The sequence below is a fragment of the Monodelphis domestica genome, chromosome 4, assembly GCF_027887165.1.
Source record: "Monodelphis domestica isolate mMonDom1 chromosome 4, mMonDom1.pri, whole genome shotgun sequence".
In the NCBI taxonomy this organism is placed as follows: Eukaryota; Metazoa; Chordata; class Mammalia; order Didelphimorphia; family Didelphidae; genus Monodelphis; species Monodelphis domestica.
In genome coordinates this window covers 175,961,689-175,986,786 of record NC_077230.1, presented here as the reverse complement: position 1 = coordinate 175,986,786, position 25,098 = coordinate 175,961,689, and the positions used below count along the sequence as shown (strand labels likewise).

The following is a 25,098-nucleotide window of genomic DNA, read 5'->3' as shown; positions in this document are numbered from 1 at the left end:
ATATCTCAGTTTTTTGAAGAGCTCAATCTAGAATCAGGAGAGTGTCATTTCTGTTCTTTTCTTCAACATTTTTCATATTGTTAAAATTATCTTTTATCTTTGATTTCTTTGAAGGCATTGTTTTAGCTATTTGGATATTTAGTTAAAATTAGATAATTTATATATTCATTTAATGAGACTCATATGAACAGAAATATTTCAGATTATAATGAAAGCAAAAAAAGAGAATAAGGCTATCCCTGTCAACCATTTGATATTCTGGAACTCCAACTATTCCTCCAGAATAGTTTATGTATCATGCATGGCATATATTAATAATATTTAATGTATTTCTTGTTTTTTAAAAGTAAAACATACTAAGAAAAGTTATATTTGATTATTGCAAGCATCTTATCAAACTATTTTGAAAATTATCTTTTTAGACTGTTATGTCATATCCCAATTCTACTGTCTATAATCAATTTCTTATCTTTTTTTTTAATGCTACCATTATATGTAGTATTTCACCCATAGTCTCTCATGTATTCAAATATTTGGGAAGAATAAAGATTTTTTAAACTTATCTTCTTTGGAGACAAGGTTGGTCACTAAAATTTTGAAGCATTCAAATTTGAGTTCTTTGTTGTTATTATTTTTCCATTTCCTGTCTTGTCATTATATACAAGGTTTTCACTGTGTATAAAAATAGAGAAGGAAGGATGGGGTTAGAGGGAAATCAATGTTTCATGTTTACCAAGGCTTTGAGTAAATAGTGAAGGAATGATTATTCTTTTTTGGTTTGTTTACAGTTGGAGTTACCTTTATTGTGTTACCATATTTTTTCTCATTTGCATTATCAAATATATACATTTTGATTTCTATTCTAAGATTTACACATTCCAGTTGACAGTTGTAGATTCTTAGCAAGAAGGTATGCTTTAGGAGAATGAGAAAAGTGACAGAAGGGGGAAGGATTGAGTTTAAGAGGTTTTATAGGCAGGGAGGTCTCAAAACAGGAGAGGGAGAGGAGGGCAGTCTAATTATAGTCCCATTATGTAAGTAGTATGGATTTGTGATGAGAGATGGAGATCTCATGATCATTTTAATGTGAACATTGTCATTTCATTGGAAGGCAATCTTTTCTGAGAGTGTTGTGGTTCCATGGTTAATATCCTCATTTGGGAAAAAAGGATGTGTGAGTTTTTAGGGATAACTGGCATCCAGAGTGAAAGCAATGAGGAGAAAGGAGAAATAGATTCAATGGGGAGATGTTTTGGTCATTGAGGAAAAAGAATAATCATTGAGACAGTTGAAGGTAAAATTGGACATCATCTGTTACACACAGTAATTTCTATCACACAACCCTGCTTAGATACATTACTTTTCTCACAAATTGATACTGCTAAGAATGAAACAAACTACAGGGTAAAAAAAATGGCTGGGCAAGTTTATAAAGTCAATAAAAGAAATTGGCTAGAAAAGCACAAACTTCATGCTTTAGAAGTTTTAACCCTATAAAGAATACAGAACAAATAGAGAAGAAATGAATACATGTAAAGCCCACAAAGCAAAGAATATATTTACAAACATACTGGAAGGGAATATTTGATAAAGAGGAAAAGTTTTTTTAAAATTCTTAGAAATAGGTCCAGCAAAAATAAAAATAACAAACATAAGAAGTTTGATAGAGAGATTTTGAACTGACAATAAAACTGATATTTTTAAAAAAATAGAAGAAATATTATTTACAAATGAGAAAGAATAAATCAATTTAAGTTAAAACTCCAAACTAGAGAATAGCTATCAAATAGAGTAAGGCAGCAAAATAAGTTAAGGAAGAGAGCCTATGGGAATAGAGTTGATTCAAAGAATTTTAAACAAATCTAATTAGTGGGATGAAATACAGGAAACAAGAAGGAGATTTTTTTAATCTAAGGGGAAAAAAATGAAGAAAAACATTTGGAAAACAATCCTAACTTGAAAAAAATGATAAATTTGAGAGCTAAATCAAGCAGGACATAGAGGCTAAAAACCATAAGCACAGAAGGATCTAATTTTAACATGAAGAAGCTTCTAAAAATAAAATATAGTTATGATTGGAAAACATTAGAAGGACTTTCAACAGGTACAAAAACAAAGCAAGGATGATGCCCTCTTTCTTATTTTCATGGCATTCCTGAGCTGCCAAATATTAAATTAACTATAGCCTGTCTTTTTATGTGTTTATGTACTCATTTAGTTTGGTATAAAACAACCATTGTTCTAGAATGTTTAATGCTGAGCACCTTCCTTTTCACTGAAGCAAAAAAGAAAATTTCAAAATGAATAGGAACAAAATTACAATAGAAAATCCCAATTACAAATAAGATATAATTTGTACTGGTGCTCCATTTGATGGCAATGCTCAAAATCACAGTTGAGAGACTTTTTATTTTTAAATTGATGTTTTTTTTTTTAAATAAGGATTCATTAGGTTATTCCTTATTTTAAAATTCTGACTATGCAATTTATTTCCCCTAATTTTGTATTATTATAAACATGAAAAAAATGAACAAACACAAATCTTTTTATTTGTAATTAGGGCATAAGATATTTTACAGATACTAAAGATCTCAATACTGTAAAAATATATTTATTTATATATATGTATATATATATATACACATTGATATATATGACAGCATTGAAATCATTTTCCTATTTAGGTGTCACTTTCTTAACTTGTTTCTGCTCTCTTTAGTGTATTTTATACAATTTTCACTGATTTTCCCCCCATCTTTATCACTCCTCACATTTCCAAAAAGCTCTCCCTTATAAATAAAGATGTATAGTCAAGCAAAATAAATTGACACATTAGTATTTTCTGAAAATGCATTTCATTTTACACCTATGGTCCATCATCTCTGACATTTGAGATAAGAAGGTCTGGTCTCTTCATCAATCTTCTGGAATCATCAAGAATCATTGCATTAATAAGAATCTTTGAGATTTTTTTCAAATAAAAGAAAAGTAGATAGAAGCTGATGAATATTTCCTATTCATATAGAAAGACCCTTTAAGAACCCAATATACAGAGAAAAAATGAAAAAAGTATGTAATATGTTCTATTTCATCTCATTCTTTTCAATTTCAAATATTGTGAATGGAGCAAAGGGATTTTTTCCTTTTCTCTTCCATGGGACCTGCTGTATGTTGGTTCCATTGAAAGTTTGATTTTAAACAGGAAGGAATAAAAATGAACATTAGAAAGACCAGTAGATTTTTCCCCACTTTTTTTTCAAGGTAAGCTCTGACCCATTTGCAAAAAGGACTTATAAACTGGATAAAGGAGAAGGAAAAGGGGAGATAAGAGGAGAGGAAAGGGAGAGACAGAGGAGAATAAATGAAATATTGGAATACTGCAATTTGCTCCTATTGGAAAAGGGAAAATAAAAAAGTAAAAAGAAGTTTAGAATTCATCAGAGTTCTAGTTATCATCCAGTCTTCCATCCTCCTAACCTCCTGCATTTCCTTTTCATCACCATAGTATCCTTCAAACTTTCCTTCTCTTCTTCATCATCATCCTCTCCTTCCCCATATTTCATAGCAGAAAACCAAGAATACTTTAATGTCAGATATCATGTTTGATGATCTATTCCTTCTAACTCTTTCATATGCATCAGAACAGTCAAACTAAATTTAAGAAAAGTTTTCTGCTTTTTGATTGTTTCTTTTCTTTGCTGTTATTCAGGAACTGACAAATATTTTACTAACTCTCAGATTTTCATTTGCTTTTAGCTAACTAAAGATAGTTTTCCATTTTCATTAAGAAGAAATTCTTCAAAAGAAGTTTTTTTTTCCAAGTGAGAATTTTCATCAAAATAAGAATGCCATATGAAACCTGATTTAATGACCTCAAACTCTGTCACCTAGAACCCATTAAAGTAATATAGTGCCCCTAGCCCCAAGAAATAGAAATAGCTATGGATCATTGACAGTGTTGTAACACAGATGGCTGGTATTTTGGTAATAAATGTTGACCTCTTCAAGACAAAAAACCAGCAGAGGCTTATGCTTCTACTATCATTTCAAAATTTCCTCACTGGCTTGCTCATTCAGTATGTCTGTTTCATTAGGTATTTCATTGATCTCTTCAATTGCTTCTTGCTCTTGGGCTCCTGCTATGATTTAGAATTTCTTTTTGAAAAACTGGCTTTGGCCACTAGCCCTGAAGTTGTGGTGCTCTGCAGTCTCCATCTCAGGGATATTAGGGAATTGAGAAGTGTGCAACAACTTTTTACATCCCATCACATAAGCCATGATTAGTGTAGCTTCCTTAGTCAGGGGCTTCTGCTCCCGTTCTAGGAGATTCAGACTAGGTGATGGCAGAACAAATCATCCCTGATTAATGCTTATATTCTCTGTGTTCAAAACCACCTCTGACATTACCACCACCACTATTAGCCTTCCTCACTCTCTTCTTCCCCCATTTTGCTCTCTACCGTACCCTTCATCAACTTGGCTTCTGAAATACTGCAACTCTCTTTTCCTCTCTAGTATGGCAGTGACCAAAAATAATTAAACAGAAGAAACAATAAAGACCAGAAAAGAAAACAAAAAACAAAAGGAACATTTTGGTTGAATAACCAAGTTTTTTAAGAAACTTAATTCACTTAAGCATTTATTAAGTACCTACTGTGAATAAATGATTCTTACACATGGAAGAATGGGCATTCCAAGCTAAATATAATAGTCCCTGCCTATAAGAAGTATGCAAGTTATGGGGGAAATGAGACCTATGCATTAAATAATTTAAAAAACCAGAACATATAACTTTTTAAAAAGAGTAACTATGAGTATTCTTAGGAAGGAATTATCACTTCTGACTGGGAGAATTGGGGGAAAATCATTGAGAAGGTAGTATTTCAGATGGACCTTGAAGGAATTTACCAGTTAAAAAGAAACAATAGAGGAGATACATTGTGGGAAAATGGTGGAGTAGGATCTGAAGCTTTCTTGCCTTCCTAAATCACCCTACGACCAAAAATAACTCCATAAAATCAACAGTAAAAGCAACAAAAGCAGATAGAAGTCCAGAGTGAAATTGGACAGCTAAGGACAAATAGAGAAGACAACTAACTTCTCTGATCTCAGGGACCACTGGAATGAGTATGCAGGCAGAGGGCCCTGGAAGCATCCATGTCTGCTGTGGCCTTGGCTCTGTCGACCCTCACTAGCCCGTTACTGGGGACTGAAGGAGTGAACACCTCGGAGTCAGCAGGCACCAACAGTATTTAAGGACAAGAACTCAAACTTCTGCCCTTTGATCCAGCCATACCACTGCTGTGTTTGTACCCCAAAGGGATAAGAAGGAAAAAAAAAACTTGTACAAAAATTTTTATAGCTCAGCTCTTTGTAGTGGCAAAAAAATTGGAAAATGAGGGGGTTCCCTTCGATTGGGGGATGGCTGAACTAATTGTGGTATGTCATGGTGATGGAATATTATTGTGATGAAAGAATAATGAACTGGAGGAATTCCATGCTAACTAGAAAGACCTCCAGAAATTGAAGCAGAGTGAAAGAAGCAGAACCAGGAGAACATTGTACACAGAGACCGATACACTGTGTATTAGCAATATGGAAATAGGTTTTTGAACAATGATATATGTATAACCCAGTGGAATTGCTTTTCAACTTAGCTAGGGGTGTGGGGAGGAAAGAGGAGAGGGAAAGAAAATGAATCATGGAATCATGGAAAAATATTCTGAATTAATTAATAAAAAAATTAAAAATAGGCTTTAAAAAACCTATTTCAAAAGACCAAAGAAATACAATAAAATGGCCAGAAGCTCAAACAGAGCTTTTGCATGAGCTTTTTAAAAAAACCTCAAAAATCAAATGAGAGACATTCAGGAAAATTAGAAAAATAATAAAAGCAATGCAAGGAAGTCAAGAAAATTATGAATGATTCACCAAAAGAGAAAAAGAGATCCAGAAATTTATGTAATAAAATAATATGTTAAGAACTAGAATTGGACAACAGGAAGCTAATAATTTTCTAAAACAACAAGAAATAATAAGGGAAAAATCAAAAGAATATGAAGTTACTCATTTTATAAACAATTGACTTGGAAATTAAATCAAAGAGAGGCAATATAAAAATTATTGGATTCCTGGAAAGTTGATAAAAAAATTTGTTTAAACCCCATACTCCAAAATCATCAAGGAAAACTGCCCAGAAATTCTAGAAACAGAGTGCAAAATAGAAGGAAGATCATTGCTTAGTTTTACAGCCTCCTAATTAAGGGGAAAATTTCACAAACAATAAGAAAAAAAGTTAATACTGTGCAATTACGATCATGATAACAGAAGACTTAGTAGCCACAATGTTAAAGTAATGTAGGACTTGGAATACAGCATTACACAGAGCAAAAAAAACTAAGTTTAACAACAAGAATAGTAGCCAGTAAAGATGATAATTATCATAAAAGGGAAGGAACATTTAGCAAACTAATGAAGTATCAACTTTTCCTAGAGAAAAACCCAGAACTCAGCAGAAAATATAATCTATAAGGAATATACAAAGATATTGCAAAATTAGTCATAAGTGACCCAAAAGGTCAAATTGTTTGGTTCTGGTATGGGAAAATGTTATCTATGACCCCCAGGAATGGCATCATTGCCTGAGTATTTTGATGTGACAGGTCTGGATGGAAGACTCAAGGTCAAAGGGATATAAAAGGATGAGCTGAAATGGTAGTAGATCAGATGGAGCCAAGGTGGAACGGCTATCTCATGTGGAAGAGGAATGAATAGAGGAACAGATACAGAAAGAAAGGGATGAAGAGATGGAGGCCTAAGGGTACTAAAATATGACTCATCTGATTTGGGGTAAAGAGAGCAACATACACAATTAAAAGAGGAAATTTTTTTCTTAACATACAGAGTAATAGGGGAGAAGGGTTTAAGTGAAAGGAGGGAATGACAGAAGGAAGAGAGGATTAAGAAAAAGGAGGACAGTGGGATAATAAAAAGGAGGGAAGAGAGTACATATCAAGAGGTCTTGAGGTGTAAGTTATGGGGATATGGGAATCAAGAAATCAAGAACACATCATTAGAAGATAAAGAAGAGATTTTATAAAGGGTGGCAGATAAGAATTAAAAGGTAAGAAAGAAGGGATAAAGGAATGACCTTTAGAAAGATGTGCCAATTTAGAACTAGGAGGGCAAATGGAGAAAATAAGGAAAATTATGGGGGAAGAGTTATGAATAGGAGAGGTATTGTTCATAGAAAATTGGACATGTGAGGAGAGCTCAGACAGAAGGAAAGGAAAAGAGGGTCAAACAGTTAAGAGCAATGAAGAAGATGGAATTGGCAGCTAATAACTATGACATTCAATGTAATGGGAATACTTCATTCATGCAATGAAAATGAATAGCAGAAAGGTTAAAAAACCAGGACCTGACAGTGTTTTGTCTACAAGAAACACACAGAAAATGAAAGCAAAAATACAGGGAAGGCGAGGAGCTGATGCAGAATATGCTCTCAGATGATCCAGAGAAAACAGGGGTAGCAGGCACGATTTCTGACAAAAGCTGATGTAATTGAAAAGGATCAAAAAGATAACTATATTACATTGGGCATTGGCTATGGGTAATGAAGCATTATCAATATTGGATCTGTATGCATCAAGTGTTATAGCATCCAGATTTTTTAAGGACAAGCTAAATGAGATACAGTTAAAAATATATCACATTAATTTTCTCCTCTCAGAATTAGTTAAGTCTAACCAAGATATAAATAAGAAAGAAGGTAAGGAGATATATAGAACCTTAGTTTAAGTAAGTTAAATAAAGGCATTTCTAGAGAGCTCCCACATGCATTCACGAGGTTAATAGAAGATCTAACCATGAGCCTACATGTAATCCAGATGTAGTTTTTGGTGAGACAACAATGGATTAGAAAGCATAAATATTCTGCAAAAGTCTTACTTTGACATTCATCAGATAATAGAATTATTCCATCATCCCTGAGTAGTTGTAGAATTGGAAAAGTTCCACTGGGTGGAACCAAACTGGAAAGATTCATTTTGGAAAGAGTATGATCCTGGCAACTAATTATCTCAGATCCCTAAGGGCCAATCTCAGAAAATAAGGTCTTTGTAATTTATGTTAAATAAGAACTAGATGGACTAAAGTGATTAAATTAAATGCTGGTAGAAACAAGGAGAAACAGATCTAATATTACATTGTAGAGCAGCTGTGAATTGTTTTTTTAGAAAACAAGATGTAAATATCCATTAAGAGTTGTAAAGATGTTCATGCTCATTAACCTAGGGATCCCATTACTAGGACTAGGCCCCAAGGATATTCTTAAGAGGGTAAAAGCTGTGTATATGGGAAAATATTCATGGAAGCTTTGTTTGTTATGATAAAATAACTGAAAATAACACAAATGCAATGAAAGGGAGAAATGGCCAAATAGATCAAATTGCTTACTATCTCTGAGTGGTGGGAGGGAAAGGAAGAAGGGTTATGTTTTGGATCATATAATTTTAGAAAATGTATGTTGAAAAACAATGCAATCAAAAAAGAACAAATAATGAAAATATAGGGGAAATATGGGAAATATATGAAGAAACAAAAAAGAGAAGAAAAGAAAATAAGAATAATACATACCATGGTTACAATAAAAAAAATAACAGCCACAAAACCAAAATTTAACAGGTATGGAAGTAAAACAAATCCAAAGGGTACTCATAAATGTATAATTTATTTAGTTTTAAACATTGTAAACAATGTAGTTTGTGGTTTTGTAAGATACATTTTTATGCAATTGTTTAATTAAATATTTTTGGTTGTGATGGTAGTTATTATATGCTAATTTTTTAAAAGAAAAAATGATAGATACAGAAATTTCAAAAAGTCTTAATTAGAATATATTTTACTTTTTGATTAGAGACAAATGTGATCTTATTTTAAATATATGTTTTGGGGGGCTAAAAATACATTCATGTAAATCAATGCAAGGTAACAAATTGGTCCAATAGATGACCAAAATCTGAATTTATAAGGTTCTCAGCAGGAAGCTATCTAATTCATGAAAGAATATAAATCTCCTTTACAGCACATGACAAATAGTGATTTATTTAGCAATCTATTTCAAGACTACTAACAAGGGAAAACCCACATTTAATTTTGAAAAATTTGTTCTTAACTCAAGCTAAGATCTTCATCTGTGCAGTTTCTCCTCATTGTTCTTAGTTCTGTCTATGGCTAAGCAGAAGAATTCTAGTATTTCTTCTACCCAACATCAATTTTATTACCCTAAATCTTGAACTTTGATCTTTTCTTTCCCCTCACTGCACTCTCTCCATTGTAAATCTCATCTATTTTTACAACTGTAAACATACCTCTTCCAAATTCTTTAGTTCTGACCTTATTCTGAATGTTCACATCCCTTTTCTATGATTTTGTAATAGTAAAGTATTTTTATTCTTAATTTCCTCCTTTTATAGGAAATATTAATTATCATCTCCTCTATAAAATATCCTAGTCAATATTTCCAAATGTTTTCCTAAATCTGACTTTAAAAGGACAATCAGAACCAATTGCTTTCACTCTTCTTACCCTATAAGCATTTTCACTTCAGCAAATTATTTTATCTGTTCATTGGCATAAGGAAATATATTTGCAAATGTTATCTATTATATTCGAACAAATTGTTCAGACCCCATATTTGTCCTCCTGGTCTGATTTTCTCACTAATTTCATCCTAAAATATTCCTAGTACATTCTTCATTCTCTTCATATTGTATATTTATTTGTTTGCATGCTTATACCCACTGAATTGGCATAGTGAACAGAGCACTGGACATTAAGTTAGAAAGACATGAATTCATATCCTGATTCAGATATTTACTATTTGTGTGAAACTGAGCAAATCACTTAACCTACCTTAAGCTCAGTTACTCCATTCGTAAAATAAAGATAAAAATCATATGCATAAGCCATGTTTGTTGTGAGAATAAAATGAGATTATATTTGTAAAGCTTCTTCCAACTTTATAGAACTTCCTAAATGCTATTTATTCTATTGTGTTATAACCACATAGTAGAATGTGATTATTTAGGGACACTAATTCATTTTATTCTTTGCATCCCCAGTGATTTAATTTTAAGTAGTTCTGGTTAGTTAGGAAGTAGAATAACTGAAAGGAAAGAGTAAGAACTAAAGTTAGACCACTAAATTAGAAATCAATTGGAATACATGCTGATCATTAAATTCTGAGATCAAACAGTTATATTTTTATTATTATTATTATCATGATCGAAGGTGCAGTAAAGATGGCAGCTTAGAAGCAGCAAAAATTCATACCTCCAAAAACCCTTCCTCACCAATCAAAAACACAGAGTTTCTAGGGGACTCAAAACCAACTCTAACAAAAGGACAGAGCTAGGGAATCATTCTCCTGGACCCAAGACTGATCTGAGATCCTCATTGACTGAGCTCCATGGGACAAAGGCTGCAACAAACTACAGGCAACAACCTTGACCACAGGGCAGGAAGCCTAGCTCCTTCTCAGCGTCTGCTGTCAGAGAGGGAAGATCAGAATTCCTGATCAAACAGCAGAACAGAGAAGAATCCCCTTCAGAATAGAATAGCCAAAATCACAGACCCAGCACAAAATGAGAGGAGCAAAACTACAGGCAACTACAGGGGGTAAAATAAGGGGAAATATGACCAAACAACAGAAAATGAAAAAATAAATTACAACAAACAGCTTCTATCCAAGCAATGAATAAAGAGCAAATGAAATAGAAGAGGATCAAGAAGCACCAAGCAAAAAACACGGAAACTCCAATGAATTGGACACAGGCTTTGGAAGAACTCAAAATACAATTCAGAAAAACAATTAAGAGAGGCTGACGACAACTGGGAAAAGAACTTAAAAAGCAAAATAAGTCATCTGGAAACAGAAAATAGTATCTTGAAAGTCAAAATTAATCATCTTGAAAATGAGGCAGAGAAGATGAAAGATGAGGAAAAGAAAATGAAAGATGAGCTCCAAAGAAAATCAGACCAGAAGGAGAAGGATGACCAAAAAGCCAGGGATGAAATTCAGTCTTTAAAAACTAGACTACAACAACTAGAAGCAAATGACTTCACAAGGCAGCAGGAAACTATAAAACAAAATCAAAGGAATGAAAAAATTGAGGAAAATATGAAAAATCTCATCCATGAAATGGAAGATTTAGAAAACCGGTCCAGAAGAGACAATTTAAGAATCATTGATCTACCAGAAGACCATGACAAAAGAAAAACCTGGACATTATTCTAGAGGAAATTATCCAAGAAAACTTCCCTGACATTCTACATACAGCAAGAGGAAAAATGGAGATTGAATGAATCCACAGACCACCTTCTGTACTTAATCCCCAACTGACAACACCCAGGAATAGTATAACCAAATTCAAGAACTACCAGAAAAAGAAAAAAAAATATTACAAGCTGCTAAGAAGAAATCATTCAGATACTATGGAACAACAGTTAGGATAACACAGGGTCTATCTACACTGAAGGGCTGAAAGGTATGGAATATGATGTTTCAGGAAACAAGGGAACTATGTCTACAAACATAAATCAACTACCTAGCAAAACCAACTATATTCTTGCAGAGGAAAGTATAGTTATTTAATAAAATAGAAGACTTCCAAGCATTCAGAAAGGAAAGACCAGACCTGAACAGAATATTTGATGCCCAAATGTAGAACTCAAGAGAATCACCAAAAAGTAAATAAGAAAGGGGGAAAACAAAACAAAAAACCAAAAAACCCTTTTTTAAGGAACCCAATAAAATAAAATATGTATCTCTACAAGAAAAGATGATATTGGTAACTTAAAAATTGTTATTATCACCTGGATAGCTAGCTAGAATAATTATACTTAGAAGGAACAATGACAAATGTATAGGATATAATACCAAGACATATATATGTATATAGATATATGTATGTGTGTGTGTGTGTGTGTGTATATATATATATATATATATATATAGAGAGAGAGAGAGAGAGAGAGACAGAGAGAGAGATAGAGACAGAGAGAGAGAGAGGTAAAAAAAGAAAGAGGTTAATACTAAGAGAAATGGGGAAAGAAACAAGATGGGATAAATTTATATGTCATTAAGAAACTCATGGAAGGAATGGGGGAGAACACCAATACACTGGAAGGGTAAAGAGGTTGGAAGTAGTAAATACTCAATTCTTAGGTGCATTGAAATTGATCTGAAGAGGAATACATTGGGGCAGATAATTGATTTGTGACCTATAGGGAAGTAGAAGGGTAACAAATGGACAGGTAGGGAGGGAAGCAATACAAGGGAGGGCGAGGGTGGGGGGTATTTTTAAAAGAGTGTAAAGAAAATAAGAGGGGAATAAGAAGGGAAGGGGGATAGAAAGGGAAGTAAAATAAGAATGGGAATTAGGGGGACTGATTAAAAACAAAATACTGGTGTAGAAGGAAATAACGAAAGAAGAAAGGACAGGACTAGGAGTAGAAATAAAAAATGCTGGGCAATACGCAGCTGGTAGTCATAACTCTGAATGTGAATGGAATGAGCTCACCCATAAAACACAAGCAAATAGCTGAATGGATTAGAAAACAAAACCTGACCATATGCTGTCTATAAGAAATACAAATGAGGAAGGAAGACACATGTAGGGTAAAAGTAATTGGATGGAGCCAAATCTATTGGGCATCAACTGATAAAAAGAAGGCAAGAGTCTCAATCGTGATATCTGACAAAGCCAAAGTAAAAATAGATCTATTTAAAAGAGATAGGGAAGGTAATTATATTCTGATAAAAGGCAATATAGACAACAAGGAAATATCAGTTCTCAAAATGTATGCACCAAATGGCATAGCATCCAAATTTCTAAAGGAGAAACTAGTGGAGCTCAAGGATGAAATAGATAGGAAAACTATGCCAGTGGGAATCCTGAACCTTCTTCTATCAGAACTAGATAAATCAAACTAAAAAATAAATCAAAAAGAGGTAAGAGAGGCAAATGAAATCTTAGAAAAATTAGAGTTAGTAGATATGTGGAGAAAAATAAATTGGGACAAAAAGGAATACACCTTTTCAGCAGCACATGGTACATTCACAAAGATTGACTACGTATTAGGGCATAAAAACATAGTTTGTTTACTATGTTTTTTACTAAACAGTGTGTTTGGGTGAACAGAAATAATAAATTCAACCTTTTCAGATCACAATGAAGTAAAAATAATAATTAGTAAGGAAACATGGAGAGGCAAATCAAAAATTAATTGTAAATTAAATAATACAATTCTCTAAAATCAGTTAAATAACAAATCATAGAAACAATAATTTCATTGAAGAAAATTACAATGATTCATTGAAGAAAATGACATCTTTTCAAAAGCTATGGATGCAGCCAAAGCAAATTCATAACCTTGAGTTCATATATTAACAAATTAGGAAGGTGTGATTATTAAAACAGTGGAATTCATAAACTGTGGCAGATAATAGAGTGGTTGTTAAAATTGTGACTGCAGAAAATATGGTTTCAAGACAGTGTCTTGTTTTAAATCAAATATAAGGTGGTTGCCAGGGAAAAGTTCCCAAATATGAAATATACCCAAGTCAGCTGGGTTTTATAGAGATTTTAATTAATACAAATGAGGAATTAAAGAAAGGGAGAGAGAGAAAAAAAGGAAATAATGAGAAAAAGATAGGCCGGCCCAGGCCAGCCCTGGCCAACCCAGGCCCAAACCCTAAGAGAAAGATCAGTTAGTTTTTTATCCACTCACCACAAGATTTTTCCAAGCAAGGATTCTAGTGTTCAGAGAGACACCAGTTCAGCTTTGGCCAGCTGCCATCTCCAGAGAGAGAATCTCTGAGACTGTCCTGAGACTGTCCCAAGAGTCAGCTTTTCTTCTCCTTTTAAAGGGAATTTTCTCCTATGTCACCTCCCCTAAGTTCTCACATCTACCAATCACAGTAGATGTTTTCCAAAGAACAGATCATTCTTAATTCACACCTAAGAAGGCTTGAACTTTTGATTAAGTTTACACCTGAAAAAACCTCTGAGTAAGTTTCTTACCTCTTTGCTCCTTGTAAATTCACAAGTTGCCTGACCTTAATAGGTACTTAGCACCCTTTTGTATTAGATCTAAAAATAGGCAAAGCTTAAGAACTTTTGCCTTACTATAAGTATGGGTGTATGTATTTTTCATTGTTCAGCAAGGAGTTTCTTCCCCTAAAGCAGGCTTAAGTAGGGGTGGAGTAGAGGTCTCACATTCCTGATCTAAGTAGAGGTCTCACATTCCTGATCTAAGTTCCTTCATTGTTTTAAAATGGGGAATGGTCTTAACCAAATCTTATGAAGTAGGGTCTGAGAATTTTAAGGTTCACAGAGGGCAGAGGTCAATGAATTGGGCATGCAAATTAAAAAAACTAGGAAGTGAACAGATTAAAAATCCTCACATGAAAACTAAATTAGAGATCTTAAAAATCAAAGGATAAATTAATAAAATTGAAAGTGAAATAACTATTGAATTAATAAATAAGTTTAGAAGCTGGTATTTTGAAAAAACAAATAAAATAGACAAAGTAATGTTCACTAATTTAAAAAAGGAAATAAGAAAACCAAATTAACAGTATCAGAGAAGAAAAGGGAGCCCTCTTCTCTAATGAAGAGGAAATTAAGGCAATCATTAAAAACTGTTATGCCCAATTATATGGCAATAAATATGGCAATCTAGGTGTTTAAGGATAATTTAGGGTCATGACCATGGTCCAGGGGATATCCCAAATAAAATATCCAAGTTAGCTGGAAATTTATGGTGATTTTAATTAATATAGAGGAAATAATTAAGAAGGGAGAGGGAAAAGGTGTAGTATTTCTCTCTCATGACCTAAGCCAGGGGAAAGATTAGAGGCTTTTTCTAAAAGTGCAACCAAAATTAGAAGGGAAGCAACAAATTGGGAAAAAATCTTTATAACAAAAATCTCTGACAAAGGTCTAATCACTCAAATTTATAAAGAGCTAAGTGAGTTTTACAAAAAATCAAGCCATTCCCCAATTGATAAATGGGCAAGGGACATGAATAGGCAATTGTCAGATAAAGAAATCAAATCTATTGATAAGCACAGGAAAAAAGTATTCTAAGTCTCTTATAATCAGAGAGATGCAAATTAAAACAACTCTGAGGTATTACCTCAAACCTAGCAGATTGGCTAACATGACAGCAATGGAAAGTAATGCATGTTGGAGGGCATGTGGCAAATTTGAGACACTAATACATTGCTGGTGGAATTGTGAATTGATCCAACCATTTTGGAGGGCAATTTGGAACTATACCCAAAGGGAACTAAAAGACTGTCTGCTCTTTGATCCAGCCATAGCACTGCTGGGTTTCTACCTCAAAGAGATAATAAGGGGAAAAGACTTGTATAAGAATATTTATAGTTGTGTTCTTTGTGGTGGCAAAAAAAATTGTAAAATGAGGTGATGCCCTTCAATTGGGGAATGACTGAACAAATTGTGGTATCTGTTGGTGATGGAATACCATTGTGCTCAAAGGAATAATGAACTGAAGGAATTCCATGGAGATTGGAACAACCTCCAGGAATTGATGCAGAACAAAAGTAGCAGAACCAGGAGAACATTGTACACAAAGACTGATACACTGTGGTACTAGTAGTAGTAGTCTCTCAGTAACCGAGGATGACAATTGTCTTTGTGCGTTTTTGTGCACAAAGACACCTGTGCATGAAGATTTAAGTGGAAAAGTCGATGCACAGAAACAGTCCCACTCTCTCGGCGTTGGAAGCCTGGGTCCAGTGGCACGAAAAGTCGTTACACCTGGAGACTTCCTCAGCTGCATTGGATGGCCTTGTTGTCTTTTGTGCTCCAACACGCCCTGAGCACTCCACAGTGCTTTGCTGCGTCGCCCTCTCAGCCGTTGAACCTTCTTTTGGGTTTCTTCCGTCTGTTCTGCCGAAACAGTCTTCACATGCTGGGTGAGCAAAGCCCTGGTTCACCAGGGGTCGACGACCCGATGGCTACTCTCACAAGGTTTAGCCAGCCTGTCGAAGCCTTTGCCCAGGGTGTGGCCGCTGCCACATGCTAGCAGCTACTGGGAGCCACAAGTGAGAGCGGGGTGTCAGGTGGGGGTCAGAGGCTGGAGAGCTGCCCTAGGAGGGCACGACAAGTCCTCCATACCAGAGATACTACTCCTCCCTGAGCACCCCATACACCCCCCAAAAAAACACTTACCTTCCATCTTAGAATCAATACTATATATTGGTTCTAAGGCAGAAGAAGTAAGGGCTAAGAAATGGGGGTTAAGTGACTTGCCCTGGGGTCACACAACTAGGAAGTGTCTGAGACCAGATTTGAACCTAGGACCTCCTGTCTCTCAATCTGGGCTCTCCCTTCTCTACTAGCAGCAATGCAATGATCCAGGATTATTCTGAGATTCTTATGAGAAAGAACAGTATCCACATTCAGAGGAAAATCTGTGGGAAAAGAAACACAGAAGAAAAACAACTGCTTGATTACATGGGTCCAGGAGTATGTAATTGGGGATGTAGACTCTAAATGATCACCCTCGTGCAAACATCAACAACATGAAAATTTAATTTGATCAAGGATACTTGTAAAACCCAGTGGAACTGCGCGTTGGCTAGGAAAGAATATGATTCTTGTAACCAAGGAATAATGTTCTAATGTGACTAAATAAATTTTTCAAAAAATTAAAATAAAATGAAGTATTTCTGTCAACAAAAAAAAAATATCATCATCAAATAGAGACACTAAGGTTTTGCTTTTATAGAGGAATGCCATGAGCATGGCAAATTTGGAAGATGATATGGAAAACAGCAATGGAGAAGAATAGATTAGAGACCCAGACAATCAATTAGGAGATATTATAAAGGTAAAAACGATAGGAATTGAGCAGTGATTAGATATGTGGTATCATGGGGAAAGAGGAGGATTTTAAGATTATGAGCATGGTTGGTTAGGGAAATCATTGAGGCTATTAGCCAAAACAAAAGGAAAAGGTAGCATAAAAGTTTGAGAGAAGATTAAACTTGGCTAAGGTACTCTGAATGGAGATACTCAGCTAGCAATTTGAGACTGTAACTCTTTGCCCTATAATGTGCTACTGATGTGGGGGCAGGGGTGTTTGTGTGTCATTCTAACAAATTCTTCAGTATGCCTACATTACTTAAAACTTTTAAATTCATCTGAAATTCCTCCTCATGTGCAAATGAGCGAATAAAAAACTTTACTTACTATATGGCAGACAAAAATTAATCGAGTCATGTATTATTAAGTATGTAAAAAATTCTAAGTAAGCAAGATGATCCCTGTTGACAAGGAACTCAAATTCTAATATGGGTTTTTAACACTTATAGGAGAGTTCAGATGAAAGATGTTAATATCCAGTGGCAGTGCAGGAGGAAAAGATATCCAGTTGGGCAGGAGTAAAAAGAGACATAATGCTGCCAGGCAAACTACATCTCTGGTATTATTTTCATTGACACGACATCCTTTGTGATGTTGAATAATTGTCAGTGCCAAAGACTTTTGTGTTGAGAACTTTATTTTCTGGATTTTCAATTGTTTCTCTTGAGTGGGTACTTTCTCTCTCTATTGACCTAGATTCTAGTCCCTCTATATGTCACTATACTGTAGAGTCTTCATGAATTGCTGTGATGTGTGTGTGCGCTTGTGTATGTGCATGCACAGACACAGACATATATACACATACTTCTGTGTGTGTACAACATATGCATTTTGTATATGTGAACACTTCAATCACATGTATAGCTGCATGCATACACACATGCACATATGTGTGTTGGATACATATAAACATGTATACATGTGTATGTATATATTACTTGTTGGCAATTCTTTTGGTGATGATTCTCAAAATGTTGTTAACCTGATCCTGAAATGACTCTAATACTATGTTGCTCAGTCTTTCAAGTTTGATAAAAATCTGTCAGAGCAAAGCCTTTAAGAATCCAGAATGACCTCCCTACGATCATGAGGTAACAGATTTGGAATTTAGTGGAGACTAAATATGCTTATTTTTGATTGAAGGAGTTAATTGTTGCACATTTTCATATAGCAGGGCTTGTAACTGCACAGATGGTCTTAATTATGATTTCCTAGAAGGCCTACATACCAACCAAATTATATCTCATATGTCTTACTAATTTCAAAATTTCCACAATGGGGCTTTCTAACTGGAACGCGCCTCTCAGGATTCTTTTCAAGATCTTTTTGAATATCATCAATTATATTAAGTCTAACAAGCATCCTAAGCACATACAATCTGAGACAGCCATTTGCCCAAAGAGAATTAAAAAATCATGAAATGTAAATAATAATTTAAAGGAGGGAAAGAATACTAATAACTTTGAGGATCAGAAAAGTTTTCTTATAGAAGACAGTATATAAACTGGACCTTGAAGTAAGCTAAAGATGATAAGAATAGACAGTAAAGAGGAGAATACATTCTCACAATATAGACAGTCTGTAAAGTGGTGGCAGAAGATCAAATACTGAAGTCAATTCGACAAGAATATAAAATCTCTTTAGCCATATCTCCCAGTTTTTTGTTATCTGCAATTGAATATTCATGAGACTCACAAGAGAAAGGAATCACTTAAATGTAGAAATTTTTCCTGGAGAGCCATATAAGTACTCTATGACACTGTTTTTGCTTTCCTTTCTCTCCTCCCTTGTCCTCTCCTCTTTTCACCTTCCCTTTTCTCCTCTCTTGCCTTCTTTTCTCCTTTCCTCTTCTCTTTTCTCTTCTGCTCTCATTTCCTTTCATCTCCCATCTCTTCCTTTCTCCTTTCCTCCCCTATTCCCTCACATATATGTTTTATATTAAAAACTAGATATTTATTATGAATAAAAATCAGAATTTGCACCTGGGGATGCAAATTCCTAAGCTAGTGTGACCTTTGTACTATAGCAATTCTAGGACATAGGATATAAATTAGAACAATAAATATCTAGATCAAAATAGTAAAGGAAAAGAAAGAAAAGAGTTTTGGGGGTAAGATTTAAGAACAACAAACTGGAATGAGAGATTCACCATACCTGTTAATTATTCAACAATCATTTATTCATTTAGCAATTTACTATATATATAATTTGATGCTGAAGAGAAAGGGACAAAAACCTAGACAATTTACAGCTGGCATTCTATGTAGTTATGTGTTTCTTTAAAGGCCTGGAGATGTATTTGTGCTCAGTATACTGTATTTTTTTTTCAAAATGCAGAGATAAGAATGAAAATAATGGAATTTCTTTTATTTAAACAAGAGAGGCTTTTCATGTGATTATAATTCAATTCGGTAAATCTTTATTAAGGTCCTGTTCTGTGAAAACATAATGTTGGAAGTAGAGGGACAGGATGAAAAGTCTAGATAAAACAAGATGACTGAATCCTTCCATTTGAAAGAGACAAATGACATACTCAGGGAAAAAATGTACATTATAGTTAAATGTACCAGAGAGATTTATAAATTCCAAGAAGAAAGTAAGTTATTAAGTCTCAGACATTTTTATTTGAGTGCAAATATGTCCAAGTGGGAGACAGGACTGACCATATGGTGAGGTAAGAAAAATACAGTGTTGTAGAATGGGGAGAGTAATGATTTTGGAACTGGAGGCCCATGGTTCAATTCCTATTCTTTATATATATATATATATATATATATATATATATATATATATATATATATATGTGACCTTGGGCATGTCCCATTCTCTCTCTAGGCCTCAGTTTTCCTGTCTGTAAAGTACAAGGCTTGGCATTTATTATTTCTCATATTTCTTCCCTCTCCATATTCTATAATATTTCTTATTACAGTTTGGTAATACAGTTTGGGGTAGCTCTGTTAGTGTCCTTGTAACTTTCATGCTTAAAGGATACATTTGAAAACATTACAGTAATACAAGAAGTATAAAAAAAGAGAATAGGGGAAAAAATCTCACCAACTGTACAAGTCCGCCTACTCCTTTATATAGATGTAGATGAACTTCTCATGTCCTGACTAATTCAGAATTAATAAATTATCTCATTCATATTCTTTCCAAATAGACTATTTTTATTATTTGGAAGGACAAAAGGATGCTCTCCTTTGTGGTAACAGCTCATATTCGGGGTAAGTAATATTGAATGCTGTTGTTTTTCTTGATAGATGATTTCAGGTTGGCATGTAACGTGAGTTAGATATTCTTTCATTGAGTGCCTATAATGTACAAAAACATCGTGCTTAGTGAGGAGAGGGATACAGAAAAGTTTAACCTAATAGCAACACCACAATTTTATGCAGCACTCAGCGTATAAAGCCTTGTCTAACAATGAAGTATAAAATGCATTTTAAATAGATAGCCTGAATCTAAGCGCGTAATTGACTGTGTACAGGGAATCATAAAATATTATGGTCAGAAAGGGTCCTAAGAAGCCACTTACTTCAATCTATATGAAGGAATAGTCTCCACTACATCACACCCCAATGGTTATCTATAAACAGTTTCTCGAAGATGATCTGGTGGGGAGGAATTCACTGTTTTCTAAAGTAGACCATTCCATTGAGGGTAGCCTTGTTAGTGTCCTTGTAACTTTCTTGATTAAAGGATACATTTGAAATCATTTGGATACAAAATGCTTGCAATATGATATAAGCCATGATACTTCTTTACACACATACTTCCCACCATCATTTTAACATGAACATTCCTACTATACATATTTATTAAGTGCCTCTCATATGCTATGATCACACAGGGCTTTGCAAGGACAAAGACAGGTAGATAATGCCCCTGCCCTTATGGCACCTATATAGTAATAAAAAGTAGGGCAGAGTTTTGTTTTGTTTTCTTTGTGTGTGTGTGTGTGTGTGTGTGTGTGTTTAACTAAACTTACCAAAGAGTCATATGATGGTTTCAAAGCCATCTAGAATAAAAATAGGTAGTTTCTAATCTTACTATTTTCTCTGTTACTATTTTCTCAATCTCTTACTATTTTCTCAACTAGTTTTTGAAGATGACTTAGATAACAAGAACCATTGCTCACTCTCAACAAATGGAAATGATTGATTGGGGTTAAGAATATAGAAACCACACACAGGAATAGAGCTCTATTTTCAAACATATTTTACATCCTGTTGGAGACATATTTATCCAAACAGAGTGAAAAACCTTCATTGGTTTTTCACTGCCTACCAAGTGAAATACTGACACCTACCACAGGAGGGCTAAGTCTTCCACAGTTTAGTTTGACTTTATTTTTGCAACCTTTTTTCATGGTACTCCCTTACATACACTCCATGTTCTAGTCAAATTGGATTATTTAGTATTTCATCAATTTTATCCAGTCCTCTCCTGGTAACATTTCTGTGCAACAATGGAATTTCTTCAACCTCTAATGCATTTCTTCTTATTGAAATTGTTTTCATCCTTCAAGGGAGCTAAATCATGAAACATCTGTACCATTACAACTTCTTTGTCACCCTCAGGAAGAAGTAGCTGCTCCTTCCTTCCTCCTTTCATTTTTATCCTCTCTGAAGTATTTGATCCTTATATAACTTGTATCATCATTTAATATATGGCTCATTCCCCTTCTCCCCCCAAAAAATAAATGATAAACTTTTCAAGGGCAAGGACCATTTCTTTTGTTTTTTAAAAGAAGTAAAATCTTGTATATAGTGCTTAATAGATATTTACTGAATAGAATGGGATTCAACTGAAGGAAGAGTTAGTGAATAATTGAAAGTTTGGCAAGACCTTAGGTTCTTCATAAAGTCATAGACTTCTAGATTAGAGCTGGAAGGGAAATAACCAGATCACTAGTCTAACTCTGAAATCCCACAGAGGGAAATACAAAGAATTAAGTGACTTGACCAAGGACATACAAATAGAAAATGACCTTTGGGACTAGAATATCAAATCTATTATTCTATCCTGGGAATTCCACATAGAAAATGGGTCTGTGATTTCTTTGGAATAGGATAATTAGAATGTGAGGAAATTTCCTGTATTAACGCAAGTTGTCATCTTCTCTGTAATTTACAAACTTAGAGAGTTTTGTTGTTTTTTGTTGCTTAGTCATTTTCCATCCTGTCCAGCTCTTTGTGTGTAGATTTTCTTGGGAAAGATAATTGAATGGTTTGCCATTTCCTTTTACATCTCATTTTAAAGGTGAGGAGACTAGACTTGCCCAGGACAACATAACTAGTAAGTTTCTAAGGTCAAATTTGAAAACAACTCTTTCTGACTCCAAGCTGGGCACTCTATCCACTGCATCACTTAGCTGTCAATTAGAAAGTTAATTTACAGTTGAAAGGGGTTAAATGACTTGCTAAGGCCATGTGGTCAGTTATGTTGAAGGCAGGTTTTGAACTAGTTCTTTCTGGCTTTGAGGCTAGCTCTTTTCATTGTGCCATAGTAATTACCATACTAAAAGTTGGTTTGAACTTTTTTGGAGATACACTCACTCCACATGGTTTTTTTGGTGGGGGACTGGATTTGTTTATTTATTGGAGACATTCAAAGGTTTTGTAAATGAATGCAGCTATATTTAGAATATTTGGTAATGAGTTTTGTGTGGTACTTTGTCTTGAAATTTCATTCTGTGTCATTACTTGTGATGTGCTATAATCAGAAGCCAACAATGTCAATAATTTCTTTTTTATATGTATAGTGACTGTCCAGAAGGATATATGTGTGTGAAAGCGGGCATGAATCCTGATCATAACTATACCAGTTTTGATCATTTTGGTTGGTCTTTATTGACTCTATTTAGATTAATGACTTTGGACTACTGGGAAAATCTTTACCAACAGGTAAGTCTGTAGTAAAATATTATTTTTATGCATGACAAAACATATATCACTTTATCTTTAATTATTATCTTAATGTGGGGCACTTTTAGGAGTGATAAAGAGTTAATCTACTTAGCACAATATTAAAAGTGGAAAGTGGATCTGTGTTGTACTTTTAGGACCAGTGATCACCATATTTCATTCTGAGGCTTCATATATTATCACAGATCTTTTCATCCTTATTTGGGGTTATCTACACTTCTAATAATCTATTATTAAATACCTATATTATGGCATATTGCTAGAGCCATGGATAAAAATACAGATGATGACACAATATCTACTCACAAAGAATATACACTCTAATCTGAGACACAAGTACATATAATCATAAAAATTACACATTATACATATACAATGCATAGATATAAATATAGGCAATATTGTTAAATGGAGTATAATTTTATTTTTTTGAAAATTTTTTTAATTAGTCAATTTAGAACATTTTTCCTTGGTTACCAGAATCATATTCTTTCTCTCTCCCACACCACCCGTTCCCATAGCCGACGCACCATTCCATTGGGTTTTACATGTGTACTTGATCAAAACCTATTTCCATATTGTTGTTATTTGCATTAGGATGTTCATTTAGAGTCTACATCCCCAATCCTATCCCCATCGAACCATGTAATCAAGCAGTTGTTTTTCTTCTGTGTTTCTACTCCCACAGTTTTTCCTCTGAATGTGGATAGTGTTCTTTCTCATAGATCTCTCTGAGTTGTTCTAGATCACTGCATTGCCACTAATGGAGAAGTCCATTACATTGGACTGTGCCACAGTGTATCAGTCTCTGTGTACAATGTTTTCCTGGTTCTGCTCCTCTCACTCTGCATCACTTCCTGGAGGTTGTTCCAGTCTCCATGGAATTCCTCCACTTTATTATTCCTTTTAGCACAATAGTATTCCATCACCAACATATACCACAATTTGTTCAGCCATTCCCCAATTGAAGGGCATCCCCTCATTTTCCAATTTTTGGCCACCACAAAGAGTGCACCTATGAATATTCTTGTACATATCTTTTTCCTTATTATCTCTTTGGGGTACAAACCCAGCAGTGCTATGGCTGGATCAAAGGGCAGACAGTCTTTCAGTGCCCTTTGGGCATAGTTCCAAATTGCTGGAGGATAATTTTAAAGGGAGGACTCCATGCAGAAGATAGTTTTTGAGTTTTATCTTAAAGAAAGAGAAAGTTTCTGTGAGGCAGAAATAAGAAAAGAATGCATGCTAGAAATGTTGAATAGCTAGCATAAAGGCATGGAGATAGGAGATGGAGGCATTGGCTAGATTACAGAGGGTGAAAGTAGTATTGTCCAATCAGGATGAAAACCCAACTTAGATCCAAATTATCTAGGCCTGTAAAGGATAAAAAGTGGAGTTTATAGGTTTTCCTATGGGCAATAAAAAGCAACTAAAGTTTAGTGGATAAAGAAATCATGTGGTAATATTAGTGTTTAAAGGAAATTACTTTGGCAATTGTTTGTAAGTTGAGTTAGAATAAAAAGGGACTTAAGTCAGGGAGACTATTTAGAAGGCTTTTGCAATAATTTACAAGAGAGGTATCTGAACTAAGGTAGTATCTATAAATTCAGAGAAGTAGGAGAGAAATTGCAAAGGTACAAATGGCAAGATTTGGAGATTGTGCTTAGGGTAAAGGAGGCATTCATGATAATGTCAAGGTGACAAAATCTGGGAGACTGAAAAGATGACTATGTCTTTAATAGAATTAGAGAAGTGTAAAAAAGGAAGTGGTTTATGAGAAAAAGATAATAAATTTAGCTTAGGGCATATTTAGTTGCAGAAGTTTCTAGAACATCTTGTTTAAAATGTAAAGCAATCGTTAATGCAGGACTAAAGGACAGAGGAGAAACAGGGTCCATACATGATTCTGAGAGCCATAACACTTCCCATGGGAGCTAATGAGGTTAGTGAGAAAGAACATATTAGGAGAGAAGATTCAGATCAGAACCTTTGACTTGCTACTTCTTACCATTCAAGCATACTATGTCAATGCATTCTAGTGTTCATTTTAAAAGTATTTTCCTTTGATGAATTTTTTAAAGAAATAACAAGAAAAATACTTTCACTAAACTGTTCTTGAAATATCACCTATTAAAATTTGTTCAATCAAGTTTTATAAAACTCTATTCTCATCATCATTTTCCTTGGTTTTTAGCTTCTTTAAAGTGGTA

The 25,098-nt window shown here is 34.3% G+C and overlaps 1 protein-coding gene across 1 annotated transcript in view; it reads left to right on the top strand.

Moving 5' to 3' along the window:
- Nucleotides 1-25,098, top strand: part of LOC100023497 (sodium channel protein type 9 subunit alpha-like) — a 162,581-nt gene that overhangs the window by 51,778 nt on the left and 85,705 nt on the right. Inside the window, exons 8-9 of the mRNA XM_056793975.1 lie at nt 20,122-20,185; nt 22,726-22,867. Of these exons, the coding sequence (XP_056649953.1) occupies nt 20,122-20,185; nt 22,726-22,867 (206 nt within the window). The remainder of the gene's footprint in view (nt 1-20,121; nt 20,186-22,725; nt 22,868-25,098) is intronic.